Source organism: Dermacentor variabilis, chromosome 11, assembly GCF_050947875.1.
Source record: "Dermacentor variabilis isolate Ectoservices chromosome 11, ASM5094787v1, whole genome shotgun sequence".
Classification (NCBI taxonomy): Eukaryota; Metazoa; Arthropoda; class Arachnida; order Ixodida; family Ixodidae; genus Dermacentor; species Dermacentor variabilis.
Window position 1 is genome coordinate 34,286,486 of NC_134578.1, and position 19,403 is coordinate 34,305,888.

General features: G+C 44.3%; 1 protein-coding gene across 3 annotated transcripts in view; it reads left to right on the forward strand.

Moving 5' to 3' along the window:
• LOC142564664 (serine/threonine-protein phosphatase 2A 56 kDa regulatory subunit epsilon isoform-like) overlaps window positions 1-19,403 on the forward strand; it is a 60,299-nt gene that overhangs the window by 35,144 nt on the left and 5,752 nt on the right. For 2 of the 3 annotated variants that reach the window (XM_075675765.1, XM_075675766.1), the window contains exons 6-9: window positions 704-757; window positions 9,880-9,957; window positions 13,626-13,745; window positions 14,442-14,765. In XM_075675765.1, the coding sequence (XP_075531880.1) occupies window positions 704-757; window positions 9,880-9,957; window positions 13,626-13,745; window positions 14,442-14,750 (561 nt within the window). In that variant the 3' untranslated portion in view covers window positions 14,751-14,765. Of the gene's footprint in view, window positions 1-703; window positions 758-9,879; window positions 9,958-13,625; window positions 13,746-14,441; window positions 14,766-19,403 lie in introns of those variants that run through there. The other variant, XM_075675767.1, reaches the window with a different exon arrangement.

A 19,403-nucleotide genomic window follows, 5' to 3' on the forward strand; every position in this document is an offset into this window, starting at 1 on the left:
GCACTCGCACATAGCTTTGCTGTATCTAGATTCTGGCTTCATGGATCTGCTGCTTTTTTTTCTTCTTCAATCTTATTCACCACAAGGCCAGGGGGAACTTATATTTCGCAGCGACTTATATTCTAGCTTTTATGGTGCTTTGTACAGTCACCAACTGATTATTCACACATGCTCACGTATCTCCTTTAGGTGGCAATTAATTTTGTCCATTGAAAACTTGGTTTCACCACTTCTTTTGCATCTTCGAAAATCACGGAAAGTGTACATCTGTAGAAGGATTCAGAATTTTCAATTCTTTAGTGAGTTTCATGCACTTCAAAAAATATGGGCTCAATCTGAGAACTTGGTACAGGAAAGTCAAATATGACAACAAGGACTGAAATGCGTTTGTGGTTGAAACACAAACTGAAGAGGTTGCATGCAACTGCATGTGTATGGAGCAAAGTGTTGAACTTTTCTGACCACTTGTAGACAGTTCTGTCTCCGGAATATTTTGGCATTTAGGTGGCCCCTGTTGAGTCCTAATCATTGCGCTGTGACCGTTTATGCACTCGCTTTTTTGCCCGGTCAGTGTAAAACAGTGTAACACAGTGTAATAGCGGCTGCTCAGAAATGGTAAACTGCCAATGCAGCATGACACGATGCTTGTTGACAAATGAGGCATGTCATTGATTGATGCTTTCTCGTTTCTTTTTGCTTGCAGCTGGCATACTGTGTGGTTCAATTCCTCGAAAAGGACGCTACGCTCACGGAACAAGTGAGTACAAGATTGCCACCCTAGTCGTAGCACACTCTTGACACAGCTCTGCGGTCCCCCCCCCCCCCCCCACCCTTTTCTTTATTCTTGAAGACTGCCTCAAAAACCTCAGGTGGTCCGAAATTAATTCGTGGCCCACAACTACAGCGTCTTTCGCAAGGCTGTGCATTGCTTTGGGAAGTTGAGCCCCGTAATTCAATGAGTAGTGTAGGTCACGGCCAGTACAGTAAAGAAGTGCCGTTTTTGCTGTAAATTGGGTCTAGTGGCATTGATGACGTGAGGTCGTGGGTTCGATTTTCGGCGCTGCCATCAGCCACATTCTCATGGCTGGGGTTCAATTCTAGTACGCTGGTCATAAAGATTGCAACATGGTTTGTCGTGGCTGGATGCATTGGTTTTTGCATAACAAGGGACAGGTAGTGTGGGGTCATGTTTGGATCGTGATCTTAGATACATTACGAAACGGCGCACCTAGCTATGATGTTTCGCCAACTAGTGCCCTCCCCTGTCGCTAGCATTGCATGTGGAACAGCAATGGCTGCATGCAGGTAGCAGTATGTACCTATATTCAAGGTTGCACAAACTCTTACCGCATGCTTCTGGCACGTAGCAGGTTTACACTTAGCCAGTGTGAAGGTTGGGAAACACGTTTTAACTCCTTACTACACGGTGTATCATATATGATGCACAATTTATACAGTTCAGTTGGTGCACGAAAATACCAGCATGTTTGTTTACTGTTCGTTAGCCTACTGCAATGTTCTTTTTCGGAGACAGCATTCTCTTGCCTTGTGTTCAGTGTCCTATTTTGTTTTATTGTTTGATAAGTGTTGCATGATGATGGCGTAATTTCTCCCTTCTTTTATTTCCTGTTGACTCTTCACAATGCTGTTTCTTGCATTTATTGTAACATAGTTTCATGTTAGCCGCTGATGCATATTGTGCATTACTCGCATATATATATATATATATATAGTTGAACTTGTTTATAACGAACTCGATAGTTCCATGAAAAGGGGTCGATATATCAGTAGTTCATTATACATGATAAAAACGCTTAAAAAGTTGATTGAACTGAAGCTGTCATCAGCAGTCATAAATTCGGCAGCACTTTGGTCAGGAAACCAGATTTTCAATGTCAGTTTTGTTCATAGTGTGTCCCCACACCTCGCTGCAAACTTCCATTAGAAATGTCCATCTAAATATGAAATCCGACGTCGTATAGCTCTTTAAAAATGGTGCCCAGTTCCGACCACCTGTCATTTTGAAACTACATGTGTAGTGGCCATCTTTTATTCGAGGGCTTGTGCTATATTTTACTACCAGTGGGACATGACCTTATTCTGCACACGAGAGTGAAGCGTTGTAGTTGGCTGGAAGGCGTAAACTTTGGAAACTGCTGCGGCATGCCACCATCCTGTGAAGGTCGCTGACATTGTGGTCTAGGCATTACGGCTGCACCTCAGCCACACAAGAGCCATAAGATTGTGTTAGTCCTCGATGTAACAAACTTCAATATAACGAAGTTCTCGATATAACAAGGTATTTAAACTTTCATAGCCTCTTGTCTGTAAAACACCATGTAATTAGAACCTCAGTATAACTGTGTTTGTATGCGATTTCAATATAACGACATTTTGCTTCCGCAGCAAAGGAATGCTGAAACAATAAATGTAAACTTCTGTGGACTCAGATGGCCAAATGGTTGAATTACGTGCATAAAAGGTCGACTTTCAGTATAACGAAATTTATGCATAACGAAGCAAATTGCAGATTTTACCTACTTCGTTATTTCGAGGTTTAATTGTATCTGTGTCGATTCGGGTGAAAAAATTTCAATTTTCGAAAGGCGAAATGTCACCGTGAACCGTTATCAACAATCGGCAACACATAAAAGAAGCATCACCAAAACAGTGATCTTCTGATGGCGTAGTAACCGCCGAACCTTTGCAACATTGCCTTGCAGCAGTTTATGGTGCAGCGTTCTCGCGGACACGGCCTGCGTCGAATTGAATGCTTGAGCGGGCCCGTGTTGTTCCTATGGTGGAATGACATAGATGGTTGTTCAAAATCATTGAAACAGGCATAATGCACGGGGCACCGCGCGGGCAATTGCGTGAGAACGAGGGTGATGCCATTGTGGCATCTGATATCTTACGGTTATCTTACACCAGTGCACGCCCTGCGCCATGCGGTTTATGCTGTGTGTCTCCTCCCTGGGGGCATGACTTGAAGGCACGTGACCTTCGTCGCGGCTTCCGAAATCCGCGCGCAGTGGTTGCTCGCTCGTCTCGAAGGCTGTGTCATCTTTGTGATTGAATTGGAGCGGGACACCCATGCTGCCGTGCATGCAGTTCTTGTTGCCGTGACCGGGTTCGCAGTGTTTGTTATAACAGCATGTCGATTTAAAAAATATGTTTTTCATTTGTGCTCTATTCCGCGTCTGCAACGTTCCAGCGAATGATTGACACTGCTCGCAGGATTGAAATCAGTCGTGCTTAGTGTATTTGGATGGTGTGGTCGTATTTTCCTCAACATTTGACCAACATCTGAAATGCCTGTGACTAGTATTAGAAGCTATTCGCGCAGCAGACTTGACAATTAAGCCAGAAAAATGTCAATTCGGCTTCGATGAACTTCAGTTTCTCGTACACGTCATCAGTGCTGAAGGCGTTCGGCCAGCTCCCGAAAAGACAGCAGCTGTTGCGAGGTTTCCGACACCCACAGACAAAAAGTCAGTGCGACGTTTTTTGGGTTTATGCGCATACTACAGAAGATTTGTGGAAAGCTTTTCAAAGATTGCTGAGGCCCTTACAATACTAACAAGAGAAGATGAACCTTTCATGCGGAAAAGCGAACAAGATGCCTTTGACGTGTTAAGGAAACGCCTGCAAGCTTCTCCAATCCTTGCCCATTTTTATGAGACAGCAGACACTGAAGTTCATACCAATGCGAGTACTTTTGGCTTCGGTGCCATACTAGTGCACTGGAAGAACGGCCAGGAGAAATTAATAGCTTATGCCAGCAGTAAGGTCTCGAAAGCAGAGCTGAACTACTCAGCAACCGAGAAAGAGTGTCTTGCAATTTGGGCAATGTGTAAATTTCGACCCTACCTCTATGGTAGACCATTCAGAGCAGTTATCACCTTTCGCTTTGCTGGCTGGCGAATCTCAAGGATCCATCAAGACGACTAGCAAGGAGCCGTAGGCTTCAAGAGTATGATATTACTGCTGTATACAGATCCGGGAGGAAACACAGCGATGCCTACTGCTTGTCATGCGCACCAGTCAAGATAACTGTGTCAGAAGAAGAGGATTTCCCATTCCTTGGCATTGTTGACGCAACACAAATCGCTCAACAAAAATGAGAGGACCCGGAATCACTTATGCAGCGTCTGGAGGGACTCGACGTTCAACTCCCGCCTACTTTCCCTGGAGAGCTATCCTCATTCTGTTTGCGAGGTAGTGTCCTCCACAAGAGAAACTTCGAGAACAACGAGACGAGGTTTTTACTTGTCGTACCCACAGCTATGCGAGAGGAAATTCTGCATGCATGTCACGATGAACCGACATCTAGACACATGGGAGTGAGCCGTACATTCGCCAGGATTTGTCTGAAATACTACTGGCCTACTGTAAAAACCGGACTATAGGTCGGACTGGAATATAGGTCGATTCCCCAACTAACGAATTCTAAAAACGAAAAAAATCTTTTCAATGGCAAAAGTACCGAAAGACACCCTTACCTTGAAACAAATGCGACTCATGCACAATAGTGACAGTATTTATTTGAATGCTGCTCGCATGTGCATCTGGCCAATTTTTAACAGTATCGCACGACCATCGACCTGCGTGCTTGTCAGCACCTCATTAATGGCTCTGAGCGGCGAAACAAACGAGAAATGCGCATGTGTACACGTGCGCTTACTTTCGCTATTTCACCGCTCTGTGCTGTGATGATAAGGTGCTGACAAACATGCGGGTCGATGGTTGCGCAATACTGTTAAAAATTGGCCGGGTGTACAGTACACAGAAGGGCACGAAGTGCGCAAGCGCTACTCTGAACCAGAGCAACGTCTTTGATCAGAGTCGTCCGAACTATAGTTGGATGACGAGTGCTTCTCACTGCCCAGTCCAGAGGTGCGCGTGATCTCTACCGCTTTCAAGCGGATGCATTCGGCAGTCACATGCAGCGATCTTACACGCAGCTCCCGGACGAACTCTGCAACCTAGTCTTCCAGTTCTGCGGTCGGCCCTCGAAATGCCGTTTTCTGTTGGTTTGCTGCTTCTGCCTCCGCCAGTACTGAATGCTCTTTTCGTATACTCCAAATTTACGCTGTGCCGCGAGGTTTCTGTGGGCTTCCGCGCACTCAGTCGCCTTTTTCTTTAAGGCGACAGTGAGTTGCCATCGGCTTCCGCTCATTTTGAAACAAAATATGAAAAATCAGCCTTTAACTAATATAACTTTGTGACAATGTAAACGCAAATTGGCGGTGCACAATGTCGCCACACCGCGCTGCTGCTGATGGCGATGGCGAAGGCGGCTCTTTACTTCATCCGCCCATTGTTGTAAGACTTTCGTAGTTTTTCTGCCAATGTCCGGTATAAAAGACGAGGGCCGACTTTTCGCAATGATTTTTTGAAAAAAAGTTCGACTTATATTCCGGTTTTTACGGTAAGTTATTAGCATCAGTGCAGCACTATGTCAAGACTTGTCGCGAGTGTCAAAGGCGCAAGATTCCATCCGTAAAACCGGCAGGCGTTCTCCAGCCAATAGAGCCACCGAAAGCCCCATTCCAACAAGTCGGTGTGGACCTCCTTGGACCCTACCCAACATAATCTTGCGGCAAAAAGTGGATAGTTGTGGTCATGGACTACCTGTCTCGTTACACGGAAACTGATTCCCTGTACAGTGCAACGGCTGTCAAAGTTCCAAAATTCTTTGTCAACAATATCATGCTCAGGCATGGAGCTTCCACAGTTATTACCAATCGTGGAACAGCCTTTACTGCGGACATAATGAAATCCTTGTTGCAAATGACACATACTGATCATAGGAGAGCTACGGTGTACCACCCTCAGACAAACGGTTTAACTGAACGCCTCAACAGAACACTGGCTGACATGCTTTTGATGTTTGTCGATGTTGAACATAGGCTGTGGGACGAAATTTTGCCGTACATCACCTTCGCATATAATACGGCCGTTCAAGGAACAAAACGAGTCGCCCCGTTTGAACTTTTATTCGGCCAAGCAGTAACCACAACTTTGGATGCTATGTTGCCGTTAGATGAAAACAATATCTCATCTGACCTAGATGATCTCTTGCAAAGAGCCGAGGAGGCACGACAGATGGCAAGGTACCGAATACACTGCCAACAACGCGTCGACTCCAGCCGGTATACAACCAGCAACGTAGGGAAGCTCATTATCAGCCCGGTGACGAGGTGTGGGTATGGACCCCAGTGCGACGCCGTGGACCGTCTGAAAAGCTTCTCTGCCAATACTTCGTCGTATAAGCGACATCACTTACGAAGTGAAATCCGCTGGACATGAGAGCCCAAGACGGCGCAACTCCACGGAAGTTGGGCATGTTGCCCGCATGAAACCCTACCACGAGAGGTCACGAAAAAAAAAAAAAAACGGTGAGAGCCTACAGGAACCCCTACTTCCTCTCGCGCATCGGGCCGATGCGATAAGCAGGGGTATAATGCCGCGACAAGTTGGTCACATTCAACTTGCACGCCCTTTGTATTGGACAGTGCACGCCGTACAGCAGTGTTCAGCAACGACAGACAGCGATTTTCATGGCATGAGTAGCTGGTTGGACCCGACTTGCATGCACCACGCATACAAGGTATCACAAGAGAAGAAAGAAGAAGACTGTTCGACGCTAGCTTGAGTACGTGACTGCCGGGGATTCTTCACGACTGCAGTCACATTTAGTTGTGGGCACAGGTTCGCCCTTATTAAATATTGTTGTTTTCTTAACTTGTAATCCTCAACATTGTTATAACACACACACACAAACAGGGAACTCTCTTTAAGCAGAAGTTCATGGGACCAGGGAAACTGGTTCTGTTTATCAGATGTTCCATTTACTGAGAGGCATTGCAGAGAGCATTGCATGGATTCAAAGCCAACCAAGCATGAGGATGGTATTCCATTTGAAGGGACACTAGAGGCAAATATTAAGTTGAGCTAAAGTGAAAGGTTCGTGCTCGGGAACCTCCAAGGCGTCAATATTATTGCGAACCGAGAAATTGAGGTAAATACAGGACGTGATTAGAGAGACTCACCCGGGACATTCAAGTACTTTCCCGATGATGAAAGCACTCGTCAGTTAAATTCTGTCACTGAACTACTCGTTGCACAAAACATCCTTGTATTGTATTATAAGACGAAATAAAATGCTACTTGTCCAGTTCTATTTCATTTTAGACAAAAGTACTCATTAAAGTTACCCTTGAGAACGATGCGGGTGGTTGAACGATTTTGTTTGCTCTCAACTCCGCGCTGCCCATGCTTTTGCGTTACATTAGTTACCTCGTAGTGCTGTGCTGGTTTTTCTGGCTCGCGAAACTCGCACAGACTGCAACTGGCAGATAATTCAGCTTTCATGTGATTTTGCGGGATGCCCGAACGGTCTATGCCACTTGACCAAAAAGCAGCTGCAGTGGTGAATCCACCACTCTGTCTTGGCTCAGTACTGCAAAGAGTGGTGGCGGCGTATGCAACGTCACCACTCCCCCGGTTGGGCGGCAGGAGGTATGAATTTCCAAAAAGGTATTCGGGACCCTTCAGGTACCATTTTCTCGTAATCTTGGTCTTTTCTTGGCACGAAACAAGCGTTGCGTTGTTTCTGGAATGGCATTTAAACAGTACATGCTGACTTGGTATTTGCAATTAGGGTACCTTTAAGCGACAGTTCTATTTTAAGCGACTTCCATTTATCGAGATTCCACTGTATACACATGAACAGTCCTCGATCTGCCAATGCAATCTGTTGGTTATAATGACCACATTTCATAGCATTTACGATATTCCAACCCTGCTTATTGAAACTGCCCTCAGATAGAATGAATATTTTCAAAAGCACTGTACTCCGTACTATTACAGTGAACACTTCACACCCGGTTGCTGTAAAGGATAGAGTGCACGAAGTTCACAAGGACGGAAGTGCGACCGAAGTGGGAGCACAGTAGTGGAACTACTGAGTTTGTTATAAACAGTTTCGACTATGTACAGGGTGTTTTCTTTAACTGCGTCAAAATTTTAAAAATTGCCTGTGGTAATTTGATCAGGTGGCCAGTACTTCTACGAGAAATTGAAATACCAAAATAAATAATTAACATAATTAAATTAATTAACTTTGTCATTATTAGCATTACAGCAGCTATTTCAGTCTACGAATTACAGCTGGTGAGTTCGCAAGGTGTAGTCACATTTAACAAATTCTCAGGACTGCACCAATTTCGAGGTTTTAATTTGCAATGTGTCTGTCGAAATGCATTGGTGTTCCAGTTACTTTTGCGCTTCAATGAGTAAAACAGCGTTTTCTTAAAAAAAAAAAGTGACTGGAACGCCAATGCAGTTCGTTGGACGCTTCGAAAATGATCTCGAAACTGGTGCAGTCTTCGTGTTTTTATATTATTATTTTTGTATCTGTTCACCCCCCTCCCTTACAAGATGGCTGTAGTGGCCTGTAAAGTATTTTAAATAAATAGAGGAACTACCTCTAGCATAACAGAACCGAAAAGAAAGAAAATCCTACACATTCAGCAGGAATCTGTGTACTCTGGGGCAGTGAAATATATCACAACTGTAATTCTGCAAATTGTTTTTTCTTGAAAAAAAAATGTATGACTAATCACACTATGCACAAAAACTTCGTAAATAAATAGTTGCTTTTCACAATTTATACACTTGATTTCCATGCACAAGATGATCTCGGGATGTTTACTTACTGTTATTAACCTATTGTGACTTTTTGATAGAGAAATACAGTTAGTTCTCTGAGACAAGCAATAATTGCTGTATCATTTATGATGCAGTGTGCAGTTAAGGGTTGTTTTGTGGATGAGATCAGATATTTGTTTCCTTCTGAAAAATTAAATTTGTTGGCAGAATGTTTGATGGCAGAAATAACCGCTGCTGGTGATAAATAGGTACGAAAATTAAAATTCCGGCAGCTAATAATAGCAGCAACAAATAACTTTTGGAGGAAGAGTTTTTCTTTCGGACTGCCTCAGTCTCTTGAAACTCGATGTAAAGCAATGTTTGACACCGAACCAAGGTCTGTGAATGGTCCAGCCCAAATATTCAAGCTGTCAATTAGTCACTCAAGGATGCCATCATCAAATTTTAAAGAAACTTCTACTAGCTAGAGCAGCGAGGAATGTGCTCTTTTGTTTGAAGCAGCATTTGAAGCTTTTTTTTTTCTGTGGTTCTGATATGTTTGTGCAGGTTTTCTGCATTTCGAATGTCTTTCTGCATGACTGCATGACTGCATGACAGCTCTGGCTCACGAAATCGCAGTCACGTTTTTCTTTAAAAAGAGCGAGCTTTGTTTAGGCATATGCCGGAACAAACACGTCATGTTGCACTACGGCTAGGTCTGATAAACTTGCTCTCAAAAATACCAGTGAGAGTGCCGAGTGCATTTCTTCAGGCTGCATGCTGCAGATGGAGCAAGCCAAATGACCTGTCACGACATCATGACACATTGCGCCACTTGGGCATTGAAACGAAGACGTGTTCATATAAACAACTATTATAGTCAATTAATTAGGGCACCGTGGTGCTTACCAGTATTTTTTCCCCTAGTATTTGGAGGGCTCAGAGCTTTCATTTAAGAGCAAAAAAGAAAATGACAAGTCGAAAAATGTCAATACATCATCGAAGGTGTATTAACTGTAGTGCACTGTCTGGTTACTCTTTGTTGATCATTTGCAAGCTCTGCTTTCCAGTTCCCACTCTACGCTTTCTTTCTCTCTTTCAGCCGCTGTCATATAGCCAGTGTTTGTGCGCTCATGTTCCTTCCAGGCTGATAAGTGCTTTGCCTCGTGAAATCTTGGTGTTTCTCTGACAATGAACGTTGATTGACACCTGCTCTCTATAAAGGGCCCGCTCCCTTCTGTTCCGATGCAGGTCATGAAGGGATTACTAAAGTTCTGGCCTAAGACTTGCAGTCAAAAAGAGGTGAGTATATTTGCTTCTTTCTTTCTTTTTTTTTTTTTGCTCACTGCTGCACTCAGCTGGTTGTTCAGCTGACGAGCACGAGGTCAGGGTTTCAATTGCATTTTCATGCGGATGGAATGCAGTGACGCTCGTGCACAATGAAGTCTCGGCAGTTCGACTCCTCGTTAATCTGCAAAATGGGATGATTCGGACTCGGCCTCTGGTCGCACCAAGCATGTGTGTTATTTAATGACATCAAAGTCTCATTAATCAGGATGACCCTTGGAGCATGCGAGTGTGGTGTGTCCTAAATGTGCAAAAATCGATGCTAGTGTGCAACCAAAATGAAGCGGTGTAGTCCGTATCACGATTTTCATTGGTGGGAACGATGCTGGAATGACAGGAACACTCCTTATGAAGCCACCTTGTGTTTGTTGTCGCACATGACACCACGTTTGCCATGTGCCTTCAGAATTGTATGGTTACTATATATTATGTTGTAGTAAGCATCGGCTTGTTTTCTTGAAATGGTCGATAGCTTGGCACTCTGTTACTTCTGACTTTTGTTTCCAGCATTGTGAAATTCAAATTAGCGAGATTTTACTGGACTTTAATGTTAAGCTTAGTGTTTAATGTTAAGGTTTAATTGTAATAGACAGCTTTAGTTCAGCGTACGCAACTATAGCATACACTATAGTATAGCGTACGCTAAGTAGCGAACGTTTTTACAGTTTTAGTTGGCATGCGAGATTTTCGGATCTCAGAGGCCATATGCTGCTGTTGCGGCTATCTCTCGATTGTCGCGATAGGTGACGCTGACATCTCCAATGTTTCTTTTCTTAGGCTTTGACTCGTTTGAAATGAGAAGCGATCTCGAAAACACCACCAGGTTATCCATAATACTCTGTAGTTGAAGCGGCCTGAGACTAAGCAAAAGCTGTTTACACAGTCATTTGCTACGAATGAACTGCATTTTACAAAAGCAACGCCAAATTCAATTTGAAGCGGGCCGCTGGGACCGCCGCCATGTTTCACAAAAACTCTGCAAACCACGCAAAGGCGCTAATGCTAAATCCGAGAAATAGCGTGCGTACATTATACGCTATGGGTCATTTAGTGTTCTGCACATACGCAGTGACGACCCGCTATATTATAGCATGCGCGGTGGTATAGTGTGTGCTAAACTAAAACTCTCTAATGTTAAAGAACCTAAGGTGGTCAAAATCAATGTGGAGCTCTCCGGTATGGAATCTCTCGTAGACCTAGTTTTGCTTTCAAGTGTGTCATTCAGCACTCTAGTAAAACGGTAGCTGCAGTGTGCACTAAGTAAATGAAAAATAGTAAGAAGCTGAAAACTTATACTTATCATATTATGAAAAATGGATAGAGTTCACCAAATCTGCCTCTGTAAAAAGATCTCGTACATGAGGGATTTTCGAGGATTTCCTGTGGTCATAAATTTAATCACTAAGAAAATATGTTATATAGCTTCTTATTCTGCGAGGCTCCATTGTGCGGTGTGATTGTTGCATCCCTTTAAAAGCGCATCATGTGATGCAAAAATATTTCATTGCATATATTTCAGTGAATGAGTAAATCGCGACACTTTAGTTTGCTTGTGTGACTAAATCTAGATGGAAGTTTGGATAGCAGTACACACCAGTAGTTTTTTTTTCAAATATATTCTACATACTCCTTTTTCAATTTCTTTCGTTTGTTTCTTTCTTTTTGTATTTTGAACATTGTCAAATTGTAGCATCTTGAGGGTTAGCAACTGACAAATGTTGTAGCACAAATGTTTGATAAGAAATAAGCTCATAAGGGTGTCGGAACAGGAGAACATAATTAAAAAAAAAAGAGCCTGTACAGTTGAACTCTGCAGTAACAAAGTGGCAGGGAAAGGGAAAAGAAAGGATTGCTTTTACAGGAATTTCATTGTTATGGAATAAGAGATGGCAAATGCACTTCAAGATGAAACCTTATTGTCAGAATAATCTTATCCTACTCTGGTGAGCTTTGCAAGAGTCTATAGAACCGCGTTACCGACATCACAAAGTGCACCCTGTACGTCGCCGACAACTTGAGTGAATACACTCTTCCTATTTATCGTAACTGAGCACCACACGTGTTCACATCTACAAACAGCAGCATTTCGGATGAAGATTTGCCCTATGGGGCCATATTCTCATACGACCACTTTTACGAGATTTTGCATAACTCAGACGCGTCGGTGCCTGTGAGCGACAGTGCTCATATGATCACTTTCATGAGATTTCGGATGAGATTTCATGAGATTTCGGCCTCCATGAGCAACAGCGTACCTCCAGCACACACTGTGTCTCCTGTAGACAGTAACGCACCCGGTGTCAAGTTACAGGAAACCTCGCGAAAGTGATCGTATTCGTGGAAGCGGTAGACCCAGAATACGGTTCCCATCAGGCAAACCTACGTCAGGCCACGCTGAAAAGGTGCGCAATGCCTATTAGGTGGTACCAAATAAGAGTATGAAAGCACACATATTCTTGGATCCCAATCATGGCTGGAGGCATGGCAGGCCACTTCAGAGAGCTGTGGATTCATCGGCTTCTGCTGGAATTTATTTTGTCCCTCAGGTTATGCACTGCACATCGTATGCAAAAATCCTTCGTCATCTGTCATTAGAGGTTGACGGTGAGTTGGCCGCACCATTTGAAACAGGTGATCAAAAGACAAGATGGCATCTGTGATGTGGTTTCGGCAACAGCAATCTCTTTCCGGGCTTTACTTCTTTCGTAAACATAAAATGTCGGCGGCTTCGCAAGCATGCTGTGACGGTATTGACACAATTTAAGTGGAGGAGAAAGGCGTTCTAGCGCTGTGTACTCTGTTAGCATTACATGTGTTCAGGTAAACCTCGTCGATGCGGGATAGCAATTTAGGGACGTTTCATTGTTGCAAGATACGAAATGCATGGAGTCCAATGGGTGTTTGCTTGGGATTCAAAAATACTTCATTGTGGCGAGAATTTCATTGTCTCGGGCTTTCCGTATTGCTGGGTTCAACTGCACTTCCTATGATTTCTACACTGGCATATCGCTCACAGCACTAGCAGCAGAGGCACTGTTACAGGTAATTTCTATGCAATATGGTATGGACTCGATTTTTGGCCGTGATCAAGTCTTGCATTCGCGTACTTTCTTTTTAAAGTAAAGGCTGTTCAGTGTGTGTGCATACATTGCAAAAACCATGCATATAGTATTGTGTTGCATTTCAACACAGTTTCTATAGAAGGCATCAAAATTCAACCAACACAACAGGTTCTCCTATCGATTGTCTAAAGGCGCTGCATGTAAAATTAAAACATGTTTATGAAGTGCACACATATCCCACTAAAAAGGGCATGCTCAGCATAGACTATCCTTTTTTTTTTCATATGCCTGCCATTACCTACTCTCTTTTCGGTGTCCTGTCTGCAAGATTTTTGCCAATTTTAATTCAGGCAGGTATAGCAACAGTGAGGCAGCAAGAGTCTGTGATGTGGTGGTGTGTGCTCTTGGGGCTCGCTTTGCCACATTTCGCTTTGAGCAGCAGCTTCTTTCGTTTTGATTTCTGGTTCCTTTTGATTTCTGCTGAACAAGAAGCATTGGTCACTTGACCCCTGCCCCTTGCATCTCTGCATGTAAACCCCCTTCCCCCTTCTTTTCGTGCAGGTTATGTTCCTCGGGGAGATAGAAGAGATCCTGGATGTGATAGAGCCAACGCAATTCGCCAAGATTCAGGAACCCCTCTTCAAGCAAATAGCCAAGTGCGTCTGTAGCCCACACTTTCAGGTGAGCTCTCAGAGTTACCACCATGTCTTTTTCGTGGGCTGCGTTGGCATCTTCACAGTGCTGTCTGAATGAAGCCACGCTACAGTAAATTTTTTATTTTTGGAGATTAGCTTTTGTTCTTATCGTCCTGCCATTTCATGCCATGATAAATGTGATTTTGAAGCGGGCGACTAAATTAGTTGCGCGTCTGCATGATGTGAAACTTCAGTGTAAGTGAGGTAGCAGGTTTTGTTCGACAAGTCATGTACTACACTCAAAGATTGAAACGAGTCATTTTAGGGCTAACTTAATATGTGGGTCTTTGTTTCTGCCGTGTTGAGTTAGTATTGCATGACCATTATTTGGGTTCTTACGCTTAGATCAGAGCCTTTGCGACCTTTAGCGACCAGGTGCCCAGTGATGGCACATTACACTCTTGAATAATTGAGTTTATTCAGTGTTCTGCTTTAACATTTCCCTGCCGTGTTTCATTCTTGGAGTGCCATACATGCGGTGCTCTTGTTTACACAACACATTATTTCTGGAGTGAATACATGCCAAGCTAGGATGACGATGATACTGTTGATAGAGCCTCCGCATTTGCCGAATTGCAACGAGACAAGATTGTGTCGCGCTGCATGGCTTTTATCTCGAATCGTTGAGAAGAGAAAGGGGTGGTGACGAGGGAAAACTAGGTTCCTCCCTCTCCATCACCAGGTCGCAGAGCGGGCGCTGTACTTCTGGAACAACGAGTACATCCTGAGCCTGATTGAGGAGAACAACCAGGTGGTGATGCCGCTCATGTTCCCCGCACTGTACCGCATCTCCAAGGAGCACTGGAACCAGACCATCGTGGCGCTTGTCTACAACGTGCTCAAGACCTTCATGGAGATGAACTCCAAGCTCTTTGACGAGCTCACGTCTGCTTACAAGAGCGAGCGGCAGAGGCGAGTGCTCCCTTCCTGCCAGCACCACCGTCGCGTGTGTTGCTGCTGTACTTTCATGTGCTGTTCCAGACGGGAATGAGGGGGGCGGGGGTGTCATGCAGAAGTGCTCTGAAGTGGCTGAAAAGCCTTAAATTTCGAAGCGCTTAAAGGGGTGGTGCAACACCTTTTGAAAGTGGTAAGAAAACGTCTGTGGACAGCGCTGACATGGACTTGCAAGCCAAATATTATTCCGCCACATGCAGCAGCGAGTCTGCAATTAAGCAAAAGAGATGGCTCTCTCCCTCCTGCATCTTTTGAGGCCCCCCTCCCCCCCTCTATCACGTGCCCTCTATGACATCACAGACTCGTGCGCAAGCTTGTAGGTGCCAGCCATCGAGCAATTATTCATGATCGTGAGTTACTTCAGAGTGAACGCCCGCGCTCCCATGCACACCTTTACATCTTCTAGCAACCGGGGAAGCAGCATTTGTAATAGCATCCCACCCATCTAAAACACTGCTTCTTTCTTTGTAGCTCTCCGGCACATTTCTCGCGTGCATACCAACCTTGTAGTCTTACCATAATTTCACCGTAGGAAAGAAAAGTGCATTAGGCAGGCCATTCCTATGCAGAAAAGTCATTCACAAGCAGGGCAGGCATTCCTAGACAGGGCATTTCCAGCTGAGAGGAAACATTGTGTTGAGAAGGAATTGGAAATGTAGATAGAGTGGAACCTCGTTCATACGTTCTAAAAAGCAACGCGAGACAAAAACTTACTGGGAAAACGTACAATCTGAAGTCACTAAAAGTTTTGCAGGCTCAACTGTCGTTGATATATCTACGTAATGCGAAGCGTTGCACAAATTCTTGCAGCAGGAGACACCAATGCACACCAAGCCAGTGGGTCTCGAGCTGCCCAAGACGCACATTGTCGTTCTTGTTGTTTCAGCAAGCTTGCGTTTGCGCTCCTTGAATTTGGCCGGGGCCAGCATCTTCCTTGGGCGCTGGGGCATTTTGGCAGGAAGTTTTGACGTGCTCGCTCCACACACATAGTCATGGCACGAGATATTGATGAGCCCCTTAGCGGCTTCAGATGCGTGTTGTCATTTTTCTATTGCGTGGCGTTTCCGAAACTAAAACGAGCGGGTGGGCTTCTTGAGAATACGATGCCACCAGACGGAACATGATGCTCACTTCGCTCCACCTGCAGATAGGTGAACATGGTTATCGCTATAGGTTTGGCGGCGGTAGCTGTGTGATGCGGCATGTGATGACCTGTGAGGATTTGAAAACGACAGCGCACGCAGTTTATTCAGGTACCAGAAAATCTCCGGCCGGGTCGTTGCACGCTGCATTCAAAGCTATTGCCGTGAAATCTATTGCGATAAGCATTTTCACCTATCTGTTCACAGGGCGTGATGCGTAGTGCCATTGGTAGCGTACTGCACACTTTTTAGTAGGCGATAATCCAAATGCGCAGCCGTTCGCTGTTGCGGGCGGCGCGATGTGGGCAGCACGCTTAACTTCGGCGGCATCCAGCATCATCCTCCAGCTCCATTTCATTTCGGGTTTCCCATTGCCCTCTTAAAACACCACGCAATAGGAAAACAACAAAACGCGTCTAGAGCCGCCGGGGCACCATCAGCTCGACGTGCGTCGGCATCTCGTGCCGCAATAATCTGCGCGACGCTTCGCATTATGTAAAATGTCAACAATCGTTGAGTCTGTCAAATTTTTTAGTTACGTTGGATCATCCGTTTTCCCGGTTAGTATGTTTTTTTTTGTGTTGTAACGTATGAATGAGGTTCTACTATGTATTCATCGAAAGGTGTTGTGCCCAGTCGAGTGTGTTTCTCTGGTTTGAAGAAAAAGAGTTGTTGCAGGTCCTTCGTATTTCTCGTATTTCTTTTGGTGGATTTTCTTCTGACACTAACCACAAAGCTTGTCTGACCTGAAATTTGAGCCAATCCAGTCCTGTTGGCAGGATTGTCGTACCACACAATGTCAAATGGGTCATCTTGTCATCCCCAATTGGCTTGCAGGGCAGCTACGACCTCTCCAATTTGACAGGGGCGAATTTGATGCTGCCTAGAATACAACTGCCAACTCTAATGAATTTTTCGTGGAGTTTACAGATTTGGGCTCATTCTACGATTTTATTAATGTTTTGCCAAGTTTTACGAAAAGTTTATTCTGTTAGTGAAAATGTTTTAAGGTGTTAAAACATAGGGACCGAGCAAGATTGCCAAAGCAAGTGTTTTAAAAAAAGAAAGGCAGCTGTAACAGTGCCGCCCTTTTATGGCACTGCGAGATGCCATACTGCAGAGGGGTACTTTCTTTGAGCAAGTGTATCCAGACAAGCTCTCGAAGCAGGTGAAGTCAGAAGCAGCAACGACTGAAAAAGCCATCTAGAAACAATGTGTTGCATGTCAGTTTCTGGTGATCTAAGTTCTCCACTGTTTGTGTGCTTTGTCTAAAGGTTGTTGTTATGAATAAACTTCGCAAGCTTCACAAACTTTTGGAGGTGTCAAATTGAGCATATTGAAAATAAGTCTGATGATGTTGGGTTAATTGGAATCTAGCATCCTTCTCACAGTGTGCAGTGTGCATTGCAGTGTACATGACTTTGCAAATTTGTGAGAGAATATGACGTTTAGGAACATCGCTTGGTTAAATGAGTGTGCAAGGCCGCCTGCGACACAAGTGCGCACAGCTGTCGAGGCATCACAATCTTGAGTATGCTGTCGGTTGCTTAGAGAGTTAGGGGTGCTAAGTTCTGGGCCTAGTTTTTTTGGTAGGCTTGGCGTTACCCATGGCTTTCACTGCACTGCCTAATCGTGGTGAAATTGTAATACTATAGATCTGAAAACACACATGGGTAGGCTACTAATACATGTAATGCAGGGCAACCTGCCAGCAGAGCCTTTCGTTCAGTCAATATGGAACAAATCCCCTGCAATGAAGGATTCTTGTGACTGCTTGGAGACAGCTTGTGTCCAATTGCTCCGCATCGCATGGAAGTCCAGTGCTGAAAACCTTGGATCGCGCCACCTTCTGGGGAGTGCTGGGAGGGGGGGGGGGGAGGTGACAGCAGTGTGATCAGCTTACGCTTGCTTGCGCGATTAACTTGTCCTGCATGAGACTTGATTATTTGATTAGCTTTGAGATGTGTCGACCTTGATTTGAGGCTTCAGAGCTTGATTTGGCCTCCTTTGTCTTCCGCTTGAGATGCTTCTGCCTTTCTTTTGTTCTTATGTTTCTTTCTGTGAAACCCTTTACCCATAGTTTGACAATCCCAGTCCTTGCTTTTAGATCCTTTGTGTTTTGTCTGCCTGTTTTGGAAATCCTTTGCCTGTGGGGATCCAATTTTGTGACCTCCTTTGCCCCCAGTTTAGCTTCCCGCGTCATTGTTTTCAACGCTTTGTCTTTAAATTCAGCAAGGTGTACAAATTGGCTAATTTGTTGAAATTAATCTTCAGAACCTTTTAAAGTGCAACAGAAAGACATAAGACAAAGACTACGGGACAAAGTGCTTATCCTGTTACCTTGTCCTATTGTTGCTCTGCTTTTCGTCTTTTTGTTGTGCTTTAAGAACTTCTAAAGATAAATGTCATTACATTGACACTTCTTGCTGTAAAGATCCTCTTTCCTAAAGGAGTACTGGCACATATTTTTGAAGCTGTAGGAACTGTACTGCATCATCTCACATAAAAGGGTGACTTAGGAAATGTGAAAGTTGGGAAACGCTTAAAATCTTAATTTGATGCCAAAGTTTGTGTAAAGAAATGCCAGACCTGACATTGTTGACATTATCGTGACTCCATGACCCTGAGCAGGCTTTGCCGATGTCGAGTAGTGGCAAATCCAAGTATGATGATGCTCGTCGTGAAGAAAAAAATAAGCAAGAGGACTGTGTGCCCCTAAGATGTATTGGTCTACTGGGTGTTGGAAACCTTTATTGCAGTAACTTATGGTCTGACACTAATATGTATTTATTTTTTATTCATAAGCCTTACAGGATCCAACAAATAGGGTAATGCATGTGGGGAGGGGGGAGTTAAGAGAAGCAGTGGTTATTATATAGTTTTAGTTCAGTGTACGCAACTATACCGTTAGCTAAGCAGTGCATGTTTGTTACAGTTTTAGTTGCTCTGCGAGATGTTGTTACAGTTTTAGTTGCCCTGCGAGATGTTCGGATCTCTGAGGCCATATCCGTTGTTGTGGCTATCTCTTGACTGGAGCGATAGGTGGTGTTGACATCTCGAACATTTCTTTCGTTAGCCTTTGACTCGTTGAAAACGGGAAGCGATCTTGAAAACCATGGAAGGTTATCTATAATACTCTGTCGTCAAAGCGGCCCGAGACTAAGCGAGAGCCGTTTGCGGAGTCATTTGCTGCGAACAAAGTGCAGTTTACAAAAGCACGCCAAATTCAATTCGAAGCGGGCAGCCGGTACTGCTGCCATGTCTCATGCAAACTCCGCAAATGACGCAAAGACGCTAACGCTAAATCTGAGAACAGTGTGCGTACGCTATACACTATGGGTCGTTTAGCGTTCTGTGCATGCGCAGTGATGACCCGCTATTTTATAGTGTACGCGATGGTATAGCGTACGCTAAACTAAAGCTGTCTAATGTTATACAAAACGAGTTAAGTGGTTTTACAAATAGACTTGTTTCAGTTAGGTATGTAAGACAGTTCAAACCCTTTGGGGGTACACAGTGCTTCGGCCTCTTTTATTACCACACGATAA